This window comes from Salminus brasiliensis, chromosome 20, assembly GCF_030463535.1.
Source record: "Salminus brasiliensis chromosome 20, fSalBra1.hap2, whole genome shotgun sequence".
Lineage (NCBI taxonomy): Eukaryota > Metazoa > Chordata > Actinopteri > Characiformes > Bryconidae > Salminus > Salminus brasiliensis.
In genome coordinates, this window is record NC_132897.1 from 18,312,651 (window position 1) to 18,333,875 (window position 21,225).

General features: G+C 41.0%; 1 protein-coding gene across 1 annotated transcript in view; it reads right to left on the reverse strand.

Moving 5' to 3' along the window:
* gc (GC vitamin D binding protein) overlaps positions 1 to 21,225 on the reverse strand; it is a 69,703-nt gene that overhangs the window by 708 nt on the left and 47,770 nt on the right. Inside the window, exons 6-11 of the mRNA XM_072664924.1 lie at positions 15,644 to 15,732; positions 13,309 to 13,435; positions 12,524 to 12,726; positions 6,026 to 6,158; positions 3,993 to 4,087; positions 1,439 to 1,550 (exon numbers count right to left, since the gene is read on the reverse strand). Of these exons, the coding sequence (XP_072521025.1) occupies positions 1,439 to 1,550; positions 3,993 to 4,087; positions 6,026 to 6,158; positions 12,524 to 12,726; positions 13,309 to 13,435; positions 15,644 to 15,732 (759 nt within the window). The remainder of the gene's footprint in view (positions 1 to 1,438; positions 1,551 to 3,992; positions 4,088 to 6,025; positions 6,159 to 12,523; positions 12,727 to 13,308; positions 13,436 to 15,643; positions 15,733 to 21,225) is intronic.

The window sequence follows — 21,225 nt, forward strand, 5'->3', positions numbered from 1 at the left end:
CTTTTTTGATTGTTTGAAATCAACACAGCATCAACATTATACACACAAGGTCAAAATATACATTATATACCCCAACATGATACATTCAGTAAAGCTAAAAGTTTCTAAATGTCATTTAACTTGCAATGGCCAAGTCCTCTTAGCTTCCTGTTAGTGCTCATGGTTGACTACAGCCGGTAGCTTCTCTGTGCCCACATAGAAATATGTTTGTTTAACAGCACTGCACTCATTGGACTGACCAATCACACAGTGCAATCAGAAAACCCAAAGAGGTCAGTGCAGATCTGACAAGTATGATTGCAGATTTACACATGTCAAGAATGTCCCTTGGAGACATTTCCAAGACCATCAGTTGAAACAACTGTACATAAGTGCAAGTTTTTGGAAGGTGTAGCCACTTTGCCAAAGACCCAAAGATCTGTCAGCCTTAGCTGTAAGACAATAGATTGGGATGGTCAGATACAACCCAAGACAGCAAGGCACAGGCCTGCCATGAACTGGAAGCTGCTGAAATACCAGTGTCGCTGTCTACAGTCAATCAAGTGGGACAAAAAGATGGGACAGAAATATTTGGTGGACTAACGCTGAAGCATTCGACCTCAGGAACACTGTATCAGCTGTTAAGCGTGGTGGTGGCAGCATCATGCTCTGTGGCTGTTTTGTTGCCAGTGGAACTGGTACTGGTACACAGTGGATGGAATAATGAAGGAGGATGACTACCTCAGCATTCTTCACAATAATCTTGAACCATCTGCTAGATAATTAAAACTTGGACTCAACAGAACAGTGATCCCAAACAAAAAAGGCCTTCACTAAGTTCCGACCTCAAATATAGGTCAAAAAAACCAACACATTTTATTGAACTCTACCAGTTCTGCAAGAAATGGTTCTGCACCAGAATTCTGGTCTGGTCTTGGTCCTGGTGCAACTTGCTAAAGGACACTTAAGCAAATATTAGATGTGCTATATGTACATTTTGACCATGTGTATAGACTTGAGAGTTCACAAAAGCCCCAAAAATCTAACTTTGTGCACTTTTCCTTTAAAATATGTATGTTGTAACATTCTGCCCCAGAAAAAACAACAGTTCAGAGAAATCAATGAAAGCACAGTACTGCCATGCCATTCACATCCATGATGAGTGTATGTGTGCATGTGTAAACAATTACAACTGTTACACCCTGTTCACTAATTTCTCACTAAATTACAAGTAATGGCTGAACAGTAAAGGTCCAAATCATTGTCTGACTCTTCCCCAGTCACTGCTTAACCTTTCCATAATTGTTACTGATCCTTTTACCAGCCACTCATTAACCCTTCCTCAATCATTGACTATCCATCCTGTGAATACAGTCAGTTCCTTTCTCTCCCGCCACTCAGCCCAAATGATGTCATTGTCACATTGAGGCTGCTCCAAAGCAAGAGGCGACCTGCTCACCAGCTTTTGGCACAGCTGTGCGGGAGAGTGCTGGGAACAGCAGGCGGTGGCCAGCTCCACCCACGCCTGGCCTCGACTCTCGGCCCCCTCCCCCTGGACCTCCCGCTGGACCCTGGAAAACATAGAAAAGCTGCTGGAGCACATGAGCCCTTCATGCAGAGACAGTTCCAGCTTTCCTGCTGAAATGTTAAGCGAAAAATGTCATTTGCATTTTCTTTTTCATTCCAAATGTAGATGATCAGCCAAGACATGTTTAGAGTCCAGCGTTTGCTTCTTTTTAGAGCTTTTTACCAGTCCAGATTTTTTTCTAAAATTAGAACTCTAGCTACCATACAGTGCCACCAGCTCTGGGGTGGTAAAGGCTAGCAAGTGCTTTCTTTGAAACACACAAAGTCAGCCAGCCACTTCTTTTTGAACTGGAGGAGAACACTGTCGGCCGATTCTGTTACAGCAGCTAACAAACTGGCCTCACAAACACTTAGTCACAAAGCTTGCTTCTTTAGGTTTATGCTGGAGCCACAAGGCTACCGTAGCTAATAGATATTTATTGCATTTGCTTTGTGCAAACCGCACCGCAATGTTCCACCTAACTCCTTAACGCCCCATAAATCCACCCCATCTCCTCAAAGCCCCATACATCTACCCTATCGCCTCAAAGCCCCATACATCCACCCTATCGCCTCAAAGCCCCATACATCCACCCCATCTCCTCAAAGCCCCATACAGCTACCCTATCGCTTCAAAGCCCCATACATCCACCCTATCGCCTCAAAGCCCCATACATCCACCCCATCTCCTCAAAGCCCCATAAATCCCCCCATCTCCTCAAAGCCCCATACAACCACCCCATCTCCTCAAAGCCCCACACATCCACCCTATCGCCTCAAAGCCCCATAAATCCACCTCATCTCCTCAAAGCCCCATAAATCCACCCCATCCCCTCAAAGCCCCATAAACCCACCCCATCTCCTCAAAGCCCCATACATCCACCCTATCGCTTCAAAGCCCCATACATCCACCCCATCAGTTTACTGTCTCATTATTCCACCCCAACTCCTCAACCTCCCAATAATCCATCCCATCTCCTCAGCACCCCATTAATCCATCTTCATCTCCTCAGCACCCCAATACTTTATCCCATTTCTCAGTGCCCCATTACTCCATCCCCATCTCCTCAGTGCCCCATTACTCCATCCCCATCTTCTCAGTGCCCCATTACTCCATCCCCATCTCCCCAGTGCCCCATTACTCCACCCCATCTCCTTAACATCCTATTACTTCACCCCTTCCCATCAACATCCCATTACTCCACCCCATCTCCTCAACATCCCATTACTCCACCCCATCTCCTCAACATCCCATTAATCCATCTTCATCTCCTCAACACCCCATTACTCCATTCCCATCTCCTCAACATCCCATTATTCCACCATATCTCTTCAACATCCCATTACTCCACCCCATCTGCTCAGAGCCCCATTACTACATCCCCATCTCCTCATCATACCATTACTCCACCCCATCACCTCAAAATCCCATGACTCCACCCCATTTTCTCAACATCCGATTAATCCATCCTCATCTCCTCAATGCCTCCCATCTCCTCAGTGTCCCATTACTTCATCCCCATCTTCACAATGCCCCATGACTCTACCCCATCTCCTCAAAATCCCAATACTCCATCTTCATCTCCTCAATGCCCCATTACTCCACACTGAACTGTTTGAGTGACAGACTTTAGATAACATTCAGAGTAGCTGAAGCTTTATTACTTACAGAGCTGAGAAAAGGAAACCTAAATGCTAACCAGCTAACACAGGTAGTGAGTAATAAACTCATCTGGAAGTGAATTCACTGGACTATTCTCTCAGCAGCATATATTTAAGCTCTGAATTGTTAGTTACAGTGTTATAGGTTTTTAAAGGTTTATTTCACTATTAAAAAGCTAAAGGTTGTATTGGGCAGCACCACAAATTACACAGTGCTAACACTGTCACGCCTCTCAGATACGAGAGTTTGGAGCCTGCTATGATAACAAGAAGACTTTTCAGAGTATGTGAATAGTGTGAATAGATTAGATTAAGCCTCTTTAAAAAAAAAGAGACAAGCTTTGTGTTCATGGTCAGGAAAGGAGAGTGGAACAAAAGGTGGAAAAATGTTCCAGTGCTGTTGTATTCACCCTCTAGAGGTCATGTTTCCTAAATCTTGACTAATACTGCTTTAATAGGTATGTTAGAAGAGGGAAAATCACCAAACTGTGACAAATTCTGGCACTTCTGCAGCTTTCACAAAACTGGTGTAAAATCTTTTTACAGGTATTCCAGGTGTTGGAGTGTATGAAGCCTTATTTTCACCACAGCACAAATATGCTTCTTTTTACTTGTCTGTTTGTTACATCTACAGGTGTATGAGAGGACAAGTGTAAGGGGAGGCAGGCTGCTCCATGAGCACACCACTAAAAAGACATCCATGTTCATTTGTTTGAGGCTTGACATTCAAAGTAAATTAAAAGGTAATTGAAGGTTTCGTGATGAATATTCATAAAAGGTCTCACATTGTTTTGAAGGAAGGCAACTCAAGCTTGAAGTACTGCGAGCAGTAGGTGTCTGTCTTGGAGAGCAGCGCTGCTGTCTTCTCCAACCTACTCTCCTGTAGGATGAAATAGTCAACAGAATAAAGTCATTCTCGGGCAAATCTGACAGGCCTGCATTAGAAATGTCAAAAGGAAAATTATATGGGCTTCTTCTGAGGAAAAGTCAGTGGTACTGAGCGTCGACGAAGTGATTAGAGGAGGAAATTGGCCCTGGCGGTTTTCACAAATGCAGTGACTGAAGGTAGAGTAGTAAGGGGTGACTTTGACTCAGTTTACTGATTCTAACAAACGGGGGGTTTCAACAGTGCCCATAAGACTTTGAATTACGTGTCATTTTTAGACTTGTAAACAGTCAAATGTGAATTTGGTGCTTTTCTTTAGCAGTGGTTTTCAAGTCAGTAGTGCCATGTGGTCAAAACTGCTACCACAATGCTAGTACATCTCAAAACCTTTTTCACAATATTCTCATTTTTGAGATGTACTATTAAATGATTAATTGGAACAATTCAAGATTGTTAGATTTGTATTCAGAGAGCATTCAGAGAACATAGGAAATTTGAAACACATATTATTTGGCCATTAATGGGTTCATATGCTAAAGAATGGAACAGTATGAAGTGATGTTAAAAAGACATTAATGAGATGTGTGTACTAATGGCTCCAAGTGCTGTAAAGCTGTGGCTCCAGCCAACATCTGACATAAGAGTGAAGGTAACTAGGGGGATTTTAGAGAAAATTAATATGTAATTGCGATTCCTTCCCACTGTGGTCTTTGATACGCCCAAATTCAATCACTCCTTTTTACCATTTATTAACATCTGCATTGGGACCCATTTTCCACACATCCAAAGAGACATTCACTGTACTGTACCACCTCTTCTTAATCTGTGAAGCCCGCCAAACTCCCAATAGCCTAATTATTCTCCGCTAAATACAAAAGTCTGTGTGGAGACCATGATACTGTACTCTACACTTCACCCAAATACTCTCGGATGAGGTGGATCTTCAGTCTGCGTTTGAAGACAGCCAACTGAAAAAAAAGTCTGGATGCTTGTATTGCCTTGGATTTTAAAAGATGGCGGGTCAAGTCGAGCCATACTTGTAGCTCAAAGGGCTCTTGGTACTGATCAGCTTTTGACCATTGCCATCAAGTACGGAGGGGCTGGTCCGTTCTTGACTTTGTAGGCCAATGTCAGGGTTTTGAGTCTGAGGCAGCTATAGGAAGCCAGTGAAGAGAACGCAGCAGTGGAGTGAAATGGCTGAATTTAGGAACGTTGAAGACGACCCGTGCCGCTGCATTCTGGATGAGTTGCAGGGGCCTGATGGTGCGCAGAGGGAGACCAGCCAGAAGAGAGTTGCAGTGGTCAAGTCTTGAAGTGACGAGAGACTGAACGAGCACCTGGGTGGCCTCTCTAGAGAGGAAGGGTTGAATTCTCCGGATGTTGTGCAGGAGAAATCTGCATGACCGAGTCAGATTTGCAACATCAGAACAATAGCTGATCATCCATGACTGCACCCAGGCTTTGTGCTTCTGTAGATGGAGTGACCAGTGAATTCTCAAAGGAGATGACAAGATCATTGGGAAGTCCAGCAGTTCCCGGGATGTACAGCAGCTCTGTCTTGCTGCTACAAATCTGACAGAACTAGACTGTGGAGGATACTACCAAACAGCCTGAACCACCACAAATAATGTGACAAATAATGAAAATTAATCGTTATTGAAATGGTTGGACATGTGGTGTGTGGAAGTGAGGCTGCCTTCTCTCATTATCATATGAGTCGCCTTTCCATCGCCAAGCTTGTGTTTTAAGTTTTTAAGCAAGTGTTACACCCGAGGACAAATGAACGTCCAACACAATCCATCACCAGACGGTTCTAACCACTGAGAACTGCACAGGAGCCATAATGACATCTGAGGTGGAATCTGTTTAAGGCGGACCGTGTAAATAAGGTCATTCATCACCGTGCTGACATGCTGGATGATGGAGTTCTACCTTTTCCTTCAGACACGTTGTGGAGTCAGAGGCTGAGCAGCAGGCAGCTACTGTGCTCCTTATCTGCTCTTGTATGGTCGTCAGCACTGGGAGCGAGACTGATGCATGCTTCACTCCAATCTGAAACAAATATCTGCGCACACACACATACACACACACAGACCAAAGTTTGTTATCCTATCTTTGTAGGGCATTAATATTGACATGTGTGTTACTGTAGCTAAATATTGGCTAGACCTAAACACTAAATGTAAAAAACCTTAATCTAATTTTTTAAACTTACAGCCTCAATATTATTATGATGATACCCTGGCTGTAATAGGGTGAATGGCATCTCTGTTATCGCCACTGTGATTGTGTAACGCTGTGTTACTATGTTGTGACGGTACGTGTCCACTGCACACGGCACGGACACACATTCCCGCTCAAATGAGCAGTTTTTGTAACTGTACTCTGCTATAAATATGGAGGTTAACCACTCTGAGAAGAGAGTGCTAATGGATTGCTAATGGATTGGTTGTGCACGGACAACGGACTGTTGCTTTTGCTTGATTGGTCAGCACAGCTGCACGGCTGCTGCATGTAGTTTTTTCTTCAGATGAAGCCAGTGCGTCGTTTCTTGCTGTGTCGTGGGTCATGTTCACACCGCCTCGAGGTGAAATTTCGAATGCGAATTTGCGCGCAGTGGACACTTACTGTTAGTCGCAATGCTTTCAAAGCCAGTTCTCTGTCTCTCATCTTGTAAACAAATACATGTGTACCCCTGTCTAGAGTGTGCTTCTTTAATCTGGCATGATGTACACTAGGGATTCAAGGCTAATGTAGCGAAAACATACTTGTAACAATTTAGCATTGTGCTAGCAGTCAGCTTAAATCCTCAGACACTTGTTTTAGACAGTGTGAGACATACTGTGACCAATGAAAATGGACCAAAGAACGTCACATAGTTGAAAACCGTGGAAGCTGCCATATTAAAGCTGTGAGTGCGTCACAATTGTGTACTACAGTAACACTATAAGGTGCAGTATATACTATACACTAATCTAAATATTGCAGGATTGGCAGGTTGGTACATACTAACAATTAACACACCCATCCATTTTGTAGTAACAGAAAGTGACCTAGTGTTGTTATGCCAACATACGTTCCACATACCTTCCACCTTCTCCATTTTTTTTTACTCTTTCAGACGACCTCCCTTCTGTTTCCTATCGCATTGTGGGACAATAATTTTCATCATAACCGCACTCAAAAACAATTCTAAGAATGCATTATGGATATTTGTGTAAACTTTTATGTATACTGCATCCTCAAAGACTGGTTAGCACTCGTCAGTACGCAACTGGGATGCACCCAGTGGTTTTGTATAGATTGAAGTCTTGATTTTAAGCTCAGAATGCTGAACTGTTAGCAATATTTTGGGGATTTATAAAACATGCTCGGCCGAGCTTTATAAATACATCTAAAATGTAAAATGTCAGCTTTTGCTTTTACATTTAAACACAACCATTTATGGGTCTTCATGTACCTGCATCTATATCATCCATTGGCCAAACTGCGTAAGTCCAACCTTCTCACCACCACTGTTGGTCTATCTGGACGTGTGTCCACCTCAATCATTAGCCAATCTGATTAGGTCCCGCCTTCTCGCCCCCACTATTGGTCTACCTGGACCTGCATCTACATCAACCATTGGCCAAACTGCGTAAGTCCCACCTTCTCACCATCACTATTGGTCTATCTGCATCTATATCAACCATTGGCCAAACTGATTAGGTCCCGCCTTCTCTTCACCACTATTTGTCTACCTGGAGCAGCGTCTACCTCAACTATTGGCCAAACTGATTAGGTCCCACCTTCTTACTACCACTTTTGGTCTACTTGTACCTGCATCTACCTCAACTATTGGTCAAACTGCTTCCCAACACAGCTCATTCACCACAGTCTAAAAATACCTAAACTTGTCCCGTTCACACGACATAAAACGATAATGAATTCATTATGTTTCGCATCGATTTCCTAGAACTCTTAGCAACTGTTACATCTTACCCTGCCTTTTGCTAAATTATTTCTAAACGGTAATGTGCAGAGATGTGCAGATTACTAATGTATTTTTGATCTTGTTAAAATAATTAAAATAATTTCTAAATAATAATAATAATTAAGGTTGTGCATCTAAAAAGCATGGTCACAGGTCAGTGTAAAATAAGAGGCCCTGGCGGTCAAGATGCAGCATGGCTAATGGGATACTATTGATATTATATAGAGTGCGAAGACTGTGGATATCACCCCTAATTGACTTGTTGTTGCTCCAGTGCAAAACGTCTTTGCAAGGATATTTATTGCCTATTAAAATGTTCTAGCATGTACATCCTCACAAGCCCCTGAACACAGGCTGAATAAATCACGTGCTATTTTCGTTATCAGACTGATTATCTCTACACTGTTAGCCGTCCTCTCTTGTAGACATGAATCCACTGCTCCCATTTGCAGTGTGCGTGGCCTTTAACTGGATGCTGGAAGAGATAAACATGATTAGTGTTAACAGTCTCGAACAGGTTTGTATCAACAGCTCACCCATGAGGTAATAAAACCTGCAGGCTCACTTAGTGATTTAGCCACGGCTCATGCTGACAGGGGAGGAAGGCAGCGTGACACGAGTGATTTAACCGGGTTCATTTTACTTTAAGGATTATAATTGGTTACAACTTGACCGCTGGCCACTAGGTGGTACAGTTGCCCAGCAAATCTGCATTAGTCATCCCCCAAAAAAAGGAGAATGTAAGAAGATAGAGAGAGAAAAACAGTCACTGTTGTTAATTCCCATTCTATTTACCAGCACATGAAGTTAATGGAAAGTCAGTGCACTCTTACCACGACGTATCCTCTAGTTTTTAAGACCACACAGGAACCCACTTATGATTGTGATCTCCACACAGTACATCAATGTGCCTGGAGGTCCTTATAGAACACTTATATAATCTCAGGCCTGGTCTGCTACATAGGAATAAAAGAACGCCTGGACGAAATCAGGGGCTCAAGCTGCTTCTCTCTTCCCACTATAGAAGGTAAGCCATGTAGAGAGCCCCATCTAATTACAGCCTGGGATAAATTAATCATGGCCTCTCCATGAGCCCGTCAGACTCTCAGCATGATCTCCTCCTTTCTTGTCCACCCAGGCACGCAAGTGGCTTTATCAGCCGCACACAGCACATCATAGCCCACTGTGTGTATTTGCACTAAATATTGTGTGCCAGGCTTATGTGCTGGACCTAGACCAGAAACCAATTTCTTTTTCTGGTTGTTGACCATTGTAGTAGAGATCAGGCTGGTGTTTCAAAACAGACAGGGACTTCTGAGGAACCCGGGGCTTCGCTATGCACTGATGAAAGAATAGATGGTGTAAAAGTAAAAATAGAAATTCTGTAAGTCTGTATTACAAAAATGTGCACACAGCATCAAGAAAAACTGAGCGTTTCATTTGGCCATACGTGTGAAATGAAACCGAGGGTGGTGAAGGAAGCTGCTTTTAAGGCTGGATTCACCAGGCCAAGCAGATGGGAGCTTTAGGCTAATCTGGTTTATTTGAATATTCAGCATGTGTATGTGTATATATATATATATATATATATATATATATATATATATATATATATATATATGGACAGAAATTTTCGGTAGAAGGGGATTAGTAAGGTAACACTGTGTAAATCAATTGTAATGCGTGAATGAAAAGTGTTGCTGATACAGTCAAATACATGTACAGTATTACATATTTGTAATTTAGTCTCTGTAGACCACTTCAGTGGATTTGTAATGATGCAATCAAGATATTATTCAAGTGAAGCTTTAATCCAAGGCATTTAACAGAAATAGTGCATTAACTTTAGGAATTACAGCCATTTTTACACAGTCCCTTTATTTTCACAGGCTCAAAAGTAATTGGACAATTAACCAATTAACTGCAATTTGTGTGCTAAAAAGTCTGGAGTTGAATCCAAGCTTTGAATTTGCATTTGATAGGTGTCTAAAGGAATTTTTAATATGCAGTCCGAAAAGGTGGTGATGGGGAAAAAAACCCTGAATAAATGTATTAAAATGATGGCAGGTATTTTAGATGAAAACCATTTATTCAAGTCAAGAGCAGTCTGGAAGAGGTAGGCATATCATTTGTTAAAGTCTACAATCAAGAGACGCCTTCATAAATGTATATACAGAGGGTTTACTTCAGGATCCAAATCACTAGGAACACTAGTAGAAACTATAAAGACCAGATTCGGATCTAAGATTATCTTGAACATGGAGAAGAAAAAGAAGTGCTCATGATCTAAAGCCTATTAGATCATCTGTCAAATATGGTGGAGGCACTGTTATGGCATGGACATGTATGGCTATCAGTGGAACTCTGTGTTGCTGGTGTTTGTTAATGATGTGACTACTGATAGAGGTAGCCGGAGGAATTCTGAAGTGTGTACAGCTATACTTTCAGCTCAGAGTTAGTCACATACTCTAAAACTGATAGAATGGCTCCTCATATGATGAATAATAACCCAAAACATAAAGCAACAGCAACCAGAGAGGCCTTTTCAGGAAAGAAATGGAATGTTCTTATCAGCAGAGTCAGTCATCCGACCCCAACCTTAACTGAGCAAGTTTCTCACTTACTGAATACAAGACTCACAAACAAGCAGCAAGTGAAGGTGCTGCATTAAAGGCCAGGCAAAGCATCTCAAGGGAGAAAACTCAGTAATGTTCATTGGGTTCTAGACCTTGCAGTTTTTGACTGCAAAGGATTTGCATTCAAGTATTAAAAATAATTATTCTATTAGTATAGTGTCTATTAGTATAGTGTTCCTTTGTCCAAATACTTTTGAGCCTGTGAACATGGAAAAATGAATGAAGTTTCTAAATGGTTAATGCAATATTTTTGTTAAAGCTGAAAGGCTACACCACAAACATTGTCACTGTCCAAATACTTATGGACCTGGCCACATAAACAGTCTATAGTTCCATGTAGCTCCTCTACAATTTTAGCTTCTTGTTTTTGATCATACAACTTGTGGATTTTGCAGAACTGTATGTATGAGAGGGCCACAGTCATGGGCTGCATCTCAAATGGCTCTGTGTCCCCTATATAGTGTCCCTATGTACAGTAAGTCTTGGATCTATGGATGTTACACCTGAATAATGGACTAAATGTTACATAGGGAGCCATGCAACCAGTGAGTGAATATCAGTGGATTTTCTATTGATTTTAGGGTGTTCACACTTAAGTGTTTCAGCATTTCAAGTGATCTCAGACCACTGAGTCATGGTTTCTTTTGTGTGAACCTCAAACGCCTCTAAACGAACCGATAAACAAGTCCAAACGAGTCAAAGTCAGACTATGTCTGGATTCAGCGGTGATTGGATAATTTTAGCTCTGCCTGATACACATCTCTGTGATTTTTCAAGCTGATGTCACCTTGCGTGTATGGCTGCTTTTTCGCTCCAAGCTGAAATAAGAGCCAGTGTCTTTTCTTCACTCCAGTGCCTCTTTGACTGTTTAGACACACTGTTTAGAGCATGATCATGTGACCACATTATGTTATTATATATTAAATAATATATTCTGTAGCTGTGGTGGGAGGTTTTAACTCTGCATGGTTGCATACCTTGCATCACCCTTTAATCCACCAGGTGTGACCACCTGATAGCTGAAATCGATGACTGTAGAAAAGCATTGACAGTGCATCTCTCATTAGTGAATCAGCCTCTGCTGGCTGATTGCAGTATGATGAGCTTTGCCCATCCCTGTATGTTTTAGTGAGTGTATGTGAGTGTAGTGTATGTTTTTCAGCAGTTAGTTACCCCTGTGCTAACATTGGTAAGGAACCCCACCCCCCCCCGAGATGAGTTTTTAAACCTTGTTAAACCTTATTCTGCTATATCTGTATATCTGTAAGAGAGACCATCTGCAGGACCTGCATCACACCCTATCTGTTCATTACATTAGATGGGTTGTAGTGGAAGTTACGCTCCACTTACTGGACAAACTGAGTATCCAGGAAAATTCCGCCTCAATTCTGCACTGTAAGCACAATAAAGGCGGTCTAAGACATGCTTGGTCTGTGAGAAGGGGGCGGGTCTGCCAAAACAGTAGTAATAAGTCTGTCTCTGTCTCTGGTTTCTATGCAGACTCTAGTTGCAAATTTGACAACATGGTGGACAGTTTTGACTTCTTTTCTATCCAGAACAGAAGAGAATGGAATGTGAACACACTGCTGAGGTGAACCCGCTGGTGAACTTTTAATGTAGGTCAGTGTAAAGAGATTAAGGTTGGACCATTTCTATTGGTTCAATCACTATCCTTGACTTGACTTGACTTGACTTGACTTGACTTGACTATCCAAGTTTTCCAGCAATGTAGAGAGCAGCTAGCATTTCTGAGAAAGTTTCGTTCACAGTAAATATGAAACTGTGGTTGTTCTTTTCCTTGAAACGTGTTAAGTTGAGCACCTGTCAGTGTTGTTTGGTTGGTTCTTCTCGCAGAGCTGCGCTGTGGTGACTTCGGTTGCATCCAAAGATTTCTGTGGTTCTCTTTTCAAATTATCCACACAAGTGAGAGTGTCTAGTGGAGCCTTGCTGCAGCACTTCTGGAATTCCTCAGACATGGTGCCAAGTATCGATTCCTTGCAGAGGGCCTTTTGGAAGCTGGTGAACTGCCAAGGATCAGAACAGCATGCAGGAAATCAGTCTGGACCTACTGTCATGAATAAATAATTTAATGAACCCTGCAGTCACTGATCTGCGGTAGGAACTTGCCTCAGCCCCTTTACTGCTGATCTGATTATGGAGCACTTCTCTGTTTGAGAAAATTACCCCTCTATTCATATTCCCTTTGCTTCAAACAGATTCACATGGCTGAAATTGCACTGGAGGCTGGAAATTAAAGTTGACATGCATGATTGACATATCGGCCACTGTCGAGGACGAGAGTGTACGACTTTTAAATCTTATCGTACACAATGGTGAACTTAAATGAAAAAATAGTATCACTGGTCTTCCAACAGTCAAAGCCTCCTGGGAATGAACAGTTAAGCAACATTATGGAAATAAAATGACTGTGCCATTGGCTGAGGAAAAGAAATGTGAGGTCCAAGCATGTCCCGGGGGGGGGGGGGGGGGGCGGTGTGGCAGAGTTGTCCAAAAAACCACAGCTGCTTGAAAGGCAGAATAGGGATAGGAATAGGAATAATGGGTCTGGGACAGAAATTGTGCAATTCTAAGCCATTGCTCCTTACCTCTTCAATGACACATTCAGGCTGGGGTTGTAAACAGCATTTTGCAAGCCCAGACCGGAAATGCTTAGAAAGGACCTGTGCCTCCTCAAATGGCATTCTCAGGAGACTTCCAAAATATGCAGTCAGTCTGCAATTATGAGACAAGAGAAATTGTATGAGACACTTATTTAATCATATGGATATAAACAAGACACACAGCCTAATTCAACTGCAACAGAAAAATCAGCGTATGATGCATAATTATGGGATGAAGTGTAAAAGTGTAAAAGTGAGGCTTCTTTTATTTGATTAGCTCAGGGGATATATGCACAGAAGCTGACTTTGGCTGGACTGGTTAATGTGCTGAAATTAGATTACATTAAGTGAGCACTGCAAGATAAGGGTTTAAAAGAGGGATTCCACTGATTTGTCTTTAAAATACTTTTTTTGAATACTAGTCTACACAGTCATATCAGCATATTATTTCCACCCCTGGTCTGGAATGATCTCGGCCCATTATATCAGCTCTTCCATTTATAGGAGCACTTTGTAGTTCTAGCATTACAGACTGTAGTCTATCTGTTTCCCTGCATACTTTGTTAGTTAGCCTCCATTCACCCTGTTCTTCAATGGTCAGGACCCCACAGCACCACCTCAGAGCAGGTCGTATTTGGATGGTGGGTCATTCTCAGCACTGCAGTGACACTGACTGACATGGTGGTGGTGTGTTAGTGTGTGTTGCGGTGCTGGTATTAGTGGATCAGACACAGCAGCACTGCTGGACTGAGAACAGTCCACCCACCAGAACTCCTCATCCAACAGCATCCTGTGACCACTGATGTCTCTGACTCTGACATTTACCAACTAGGTAATAGTGTCTTATAGTTTAGACACAGTGTTTAAAAACTCTAGCAGCACTGCTGTGTCTGATCCACTCATACCAGCAGAGCAACACACACTAACACACCACCACCACGTCAGTGTCACTGCAGTGCTGAGAATGACCCACCACCCAAATAATACCTGCTCTGACCATTAAAGATCAGGGTGAAAGAAGGCTAACAAAGTATGCAGAGAAACAGATGATGAAGATCTCCTGATCGTTCTCTTTATTTCACTGTGAGTGTGTTTACCATTTAGCATCGGTCCAATAGACTTCAGATTTGTCTAATTGCTCGTGCAATTTGCAGATGAGCATCTCTCCACTTCTTTAGTGCAGGGAGTAGAACTGGAGATGACTGCTTATTGTTCTCTCTGCAACTGGGTTTGCTGTTTTCAGGCTGTTGTGCAACTCTTTTCAAGTGACTGTTGGCTTCTCTCTTACCTTTCTTATCATTAGTCTGTCAGCGCGTTATCTGAGTGAAATCTTGCACAGTGATAAGTTGTACCTTCCGCTGTTCTCCTTGAACCAACAGGGACATTTGAGGTCTTGGATGGTAATCTGTAGCCTTTTGCATTCAAGTGTTTAACAATGTTTTTCTTGATATCTTTAAGAAGCTCCTTCACCACAATAGCTGCACATTGAAAACTTTCCAACCAGTGGCAAAGCCTTTTGTAAGAATCTTTTTCTTTATTTTTCTTTATTTATTTTACTTAGCATTTATATGTATATTTGCTAGCGTGAATAGTCCACCATGTAAGTTTGCTAGTATGGATATTCTAAGGATTGTTTAGCAGCTTAGAGGTTTGTTGCTTAGCCTCACTAAGGGTGATGGAAATGACTAAAGGACATGTTACCCTAAACTTTTCAGATTCTGGAGGTTAAAATTTTATTGGTATGGGTATCTCAAGGATTGATTGACAGCTTAGAGACAGGTCTTTTGTTCAGATACGACTGCTTTTCCGTGGGTAAAAGTAGTAACTATTAGCTGTTTAAATGATTTTTTAATGCTTTTTTTCCTTATGTCTTTGTATTTTACTGTTTTTATGTAAAACCATTTGAATTGCCACTGTGAATAAAGGGTGCTGTACAAAAATGGGCAAAAACTTGCCTTGCAGTGCCTTGCTTAACAGTGTCTCAGGCATCAGGCAGCATATTCAATTAATGAAATAAATGTGTGATGTAGCTTTTAGGGATATTAAACTCTCCAGACTTCAGTCTGTAGTGCATAGCCACATTTTAAAATTGATGAAATTCCCCTTTAAAACCACTTTGAATTCCTTAATAACGTAATACACAATAACGCAATTGCACATTTTCTCCAATATAGCAACTTACTGACTGCACCTTATCCCTCTTTAGTTCTAGATGGAGCGTCTAAAAGAATTAGACCTTTAGCCAGTTGAGGGTCATTGATTGTGCTGTGATTTTTCCAGAAAACTGAAAGTGACAGGGCTTTTAAAGCAAGCTATTTACCCTGTTTGGTGGGATTTGAGATTCACTTGGTTGTTACAAACATTGGAAAGAAATCTCAGGAAAATGGTCGAGCTCCTCTGCTGAAACCTCTGTGAACAGAAAAAGCTTTTATTAAGCCACGTTCCAACATTGTCTGTTTCATTACCACCTGCCAGCATCTTCACTAGCAACAGCCACACTAGCTGTACTGACATTTTCAGTCTACTCCTTTATGGTGTTCTCCTTATTTATACAACCATCGTTGTCATCATCAGTTTCATAACACACGGTTATTAACATATCACAATCATGTTTACCATTGTTTCTTTAAATAGTATCAAGTAATCTGTTGCAAAAGGCAGGGTTAATCTTTCTATCTGGTGTAACTAGACTACAAACATCTGATCAGTGGATGATTAAGGCATTTTGGAATGGGAGGCAGCAGATGGAGAAGAGTATCAACAAGCTTTGCTGTGTGGACAACAGTGTGGAACCAGTCTTTCCGATTCTTTTCATATGTTTTGATTCAGTCTCACAGTTGCTTGTTTTATCTCCATTGTGGGCAGATTACATATTGTTTACATTGTGCCTTTTTTCGTTCTTTTTTGCATCTCATATAGCTGAATCTGGACTGATTGGGCCAGGTTTCAGATAGGAAACCTATTTAACTTCACCATGTTTTAAACTTTTAAACTTCTCTGTATTATCTTTCCTAACAATATGAAGCAATCAGCAAATTACCATAATCTGTAGTTGATCTTGCCATAACATGGTCAGCAATGTCCAGGGGTGCTGGACAAGGATTGTTGTAAGTGAAAAGTGTACACTATTGCTGTGCAGTGAAAACATGGATCTTCAAAATGATTTACAGTTTACAGAATAGGTCAGAAATGTTCTTAACTTTAAATGGAGGTCAATGTACAGTAAGAGCTTAGTCCAAATAATTTAGAGCATTTTTATTGGTCTATTCATCCAGGGTTATTTACAATGGAGATACAAGTTTTTCATTGAACATATGAAAGTCATATGAATGTTATTTTAAGCATCAATGTTAAAACCTCAAATCCAAAATTTAGTTCAGCTGTATTATAATAAATTTGTGCACCAGACTAGTCAGTTTCTAAATGTCCAGCTGTGAAGATCCAATAACTGTTATTATTCATAATCAATATATCTTAAATTTGGTGAGCAGTGGCATCTATGTGTTAAACATGTAAAAACAGGCAAGCCTAGTTCTGCTGGACCACTGTTGGCTGCATAGTCGATGGCATTTTAATAATGTGAACGATATGAAATGTGGCGAGGTTGGTGGTCGTTGTGGTAGTGAGGCTGACGCCATTCCGGTGATGCTGGGCAAGGCTGGAGGTCTTCATGCTCACATCGGTAACGATGTTGAGTCAACATATGATTGCTATGGACTTTGACACCCACATTATACCCACAGTATGTCTTTGCTTCACTTCCCTTTACAAAAATGTTTCAAGCAAGGAAACCCAACCTCGGCTTACCTAAGATTACAGCTCCTCTCAGCAGCGCAGATTTTTGTTTGCTTTGTGGCCAAATCGCCAGTCAGTCACTCACTCATTTTACCATGCTATTTAACTTGCATTGTGACCTTAGTGATCTTAAAAACAAGTAAAGTGTTGAGACTCCCAGCTGTTCACTTTAAATATTTTGTGAAGAAAAAAAAACAATGAGCAGGTTAACATTAGTGGGTATGTTAGTGTTGGATGATAGGGAGAGTGTAATATGTGTAGAGTTTGTGGAGATGGGGCACCATTACTCTAACAGTGCCCCTTATTCAGGCCTTAAATGATACTGGTAAAACTGCAAATGGGCATTGTTATTGGACAGACTGCAGGTTTAAGGCAAATAAATGCAGATTAGGGTCTGCTAGAAAGTGCAAAATAGCCTAGTACAAAATATGCATGTAAAAATGCTAATATACCAAATACTGCAAATATGATGAATATGATATACTGTATAGATAATCCTGTAGCATTACTGGGTAGTTAGTAGTGACAATGGATACTAACTACAACCAGTGTCTAATATATTGTATAACTATCTAGATCCTTGTAATCAAAATCAAAGGTCCTCTTTTGCTGCAGTAACACTCTCAAGTCTTCCAGGAAAGCTTTACCCTAGATGCAGAAGAATATTACTGTGAGGTTTGGATTGTATTCAGCCACTAAAGTATTACAGAGGTCAGGTACTGAGGTGGGATGATTAGCTATATATAAAATATAAAATAAGTTTAGCAGTTATTAGATATATAAGTATATCTAATAGCTGCTAAATTATAAGGAGTCACATTCTTGTTCTTTAAATGCTTGTGAAAAGCAAGGGAGTCTTTATCATTTCCCCTCCTGGCGCTGCTTGGTACTAATTCCAAGATGAGAGAAAACAATATTAACATAAGAAATGCACACATCATTAACATAAGCTCATTATAAAAACTGAACGTGGAAGCAGAGTCTCCCGAGATTAAACGTCAGACCCGGAGCAAGTAATGATCCCATTTTTGCCAACAGGTTAATTACTCATCTAATTTTGTACAGCCTGTTGGCATTTTGGGGAAAGATTTCTTTACAACGGGAAAAGACTATTCTCATATCCACAGCCAGCACAGCGTATGGCTTATTAATCCGCATCGTGTTGTGGGAAGCTACACATCCCACCCCCGCTCAACTACAGTTGCAAATGCAGTATGTGTGAATACGACAGCATTCAACTCTGCAAATGCATCTGAGTTATTTATGCCAAAATGACCAGCGCTGCACTTGAGAAACACTTGTTAGCTCTGTTACAATATGTGTGCTTCCTCTTCTATGACAAAACAACATGTGTCATTTGTGCCATTGACAGGAACTACATTAAAAAGTGGCTGTGTTACATTGAGTGAGCCACTCTTTATGTATGTGAACCCACATGTGATCCCTTTTATGTCTATATGTATATGTGTATATATATATCCACTATATATATCCACTCAGAGCAACCCATCTCTAAATATTGACGTTTACTGCAATATTAATGATTATAATAACAACTGACAACAGAAATAACAGTAATTATTATAATAATACAGCTAATATAGAATGAGTGTATAACATATTTAGTAGGGAAAAAACAAGAATTTGCCTTTCTTTAATATTTCTTTCAAATTACGCTGTCAAAATACATACATAGCCCCACTTCAGCATTGTCTGGAAGACCTGACCTATCACCCTCAGTTGAGAGGAAATATCCAATAACCACAATAAAGCACAGGGCTGCCATGAAGCAGAAGCTGCTGGAACACCGGTGTCACTATCTACAGTCAAGCACTGCCTTGGACTAAAAAAGCTGCTGTCCAATAAGGAAGCCCCCTGCTCCAAAATCGACACCTTCAAGCTCAGCTTACGTTTGCAGGTGAACCACATGCACAAAGAAAAGCCTTCTGGAACATTTCATGATCAGATGAAACAAAGATTACGGTGTTTTGCCACAATGACCAGAGGAATGTTTGGAGGAGTAAAAGTGAAGCATTTAACTCTAAGAACATTGTACAAACTGTTTAGCATGGTCATGATGGCATCAAGCTCTGGTGCTGTTTTGCTGCCAGTGGAACTGGTACCAATGGGTACCACTGAAACCATCAGCTAGACAGTTGAGACTTGGACACTGTTGGGTGTAGACTGAATAAGAAACTGACTAAGATGGCTGACTGAACGATCACAACCAAATAAAGAACTTCTCCTTGCATCTCGTATCCTGCCTCTCTCCTTCCTGGGCACAAGAAAACAACTATACAACCCCAGGCTTTATTGTGGTTATTGGGTATTTCCTCTCAACTGAGGGTGATAGTTCGGGTCTTCCAGACAATGCTGGAGTGGTGCTATGTATGTATTATGACAGTGTAATTTGAAAGAAATATTAAAGGTAAAGGTAAATTCTTGTTTTTTTTCCCTACTAACTACTGTTATACACTCATTAAGTGTGGCTGAGGACGGAATAAAGCAGGCTAACATTAAGCTTTTGGAAATGACCTTCCCAATGTCCTGACCTCGACCCATCAAAAACATTTGTGCTTAAAAGTCAGGTCTGTGCCAGAAAACCAGCAAATTCTGATTCTGAAAGGATAAAGTGGTCAAATATCCAACCATGATTCTTTCTAAGGGACATTTACCAAAATGTTAGGTGTGTTGTATGTCTATTTCTCACCCAGTTTGCATACATTTGACCCTGTGTTGATTTTGGAACCCCTTCCAAAAACATTGTGCACCAAATTCTTGTTTTCTTTCTGTTATCCATGTATGTTGCACTCATTCTGCCCCAGAAGTTCAAAGCTGTCATTTTATTTATTTTTCATCACAATAGTTCCTTAACGTTCAGAAATGAAGTTGGCAAATAATCATAAAAAAATGAATGATGTGTGTTTCTGTAGTTTTAAATCATATGTTTTCAATAAATGTGACTTGACATCAGCCCAACTCAATCTTGATCATAATTGTGAACATGTGGGAACAGGCCCTTACGGCAACATCATCAATCTGCTGGTGACAGTGCTTATTTTGCATGTGGAAAAATGAACAAGACCATGGGCATTGTAAATTAATAAGCATGGTGCTGTCTAATGAGACTTAACAACCAACAACTATTCAACATCAGGTTTACTTCAAGGATATTTTCAAAAAGAGAGAAGCAAAAGAGTCAAAGCAGCTTCTTCAGTGCACCTACAGTGACACTGGCCAACTCAATTTATGTTAAGGATGTCCTGCTCTCTTAATGCTGAGTATCAGCCGATCTCTTTGCATTCTGGACTGATTCATTTAGTTTAGTAAAGACTTTTCTTAAAATGACTGTTTTATAGTGTGTTTAATATCTTATAATCCAGTCTGACTCTCCTCCCTGACCAATCAGCTCCCAGCTCCTTTACATTGCAGTCTAATCACTTCCTGTGTGTGTGTGTGTAGTGGTACACACTCCAGACTGATATCTGTTGTGGATGGTCTACTGATGTGAAATAACTGGTTTATAATGGGTGAATGTGCAGTAGTTTGGGTTTCTATAGCATGTGTGCATTGGCATTAGCCTATACTCTTCACTCTACACTCTTCAGGTCTGGTTTAAAAACAAAGAAAGATGTTTTTGTCCAATGTATAGTATGTATGGGCACCCCAAGAAATGTAAGCTTTCCGATAACTTTTACCAAGGTCTCAGGCTTTAATTAGTTTTTTAGGGCTATGCCTTGTCCACAATCATCATTAGGAAAGGCCAGGTAATGCAAATGTGAATGCCTTATAAATTCTCTGACTCCTCGAGCCTTGTCCCAGCAATCAGCTGCCAGAGGCTCTTGTAAGCAGCTGCCTAGCTCTCTGAAAATGAAAATAATTGATGCCCACTAAGCAGGAGGAGGCCTTAAGAAGATAGCAAAGCGTTTTCTAATTGGGTTGGCAGCATTTTCCTCAGTTGGCAATGTAAGTAAGAAATGGGAGTTAACAGGAGCAGTGGAGGTCAAGTAGAGGTCTGGAAGACCTGCACTAGAAATTCAAGGGGATTTAGAACAGGAGTGGTGGTGCACTGTTGGACACCTGTACAAATATGTCCTTCATGAAAAA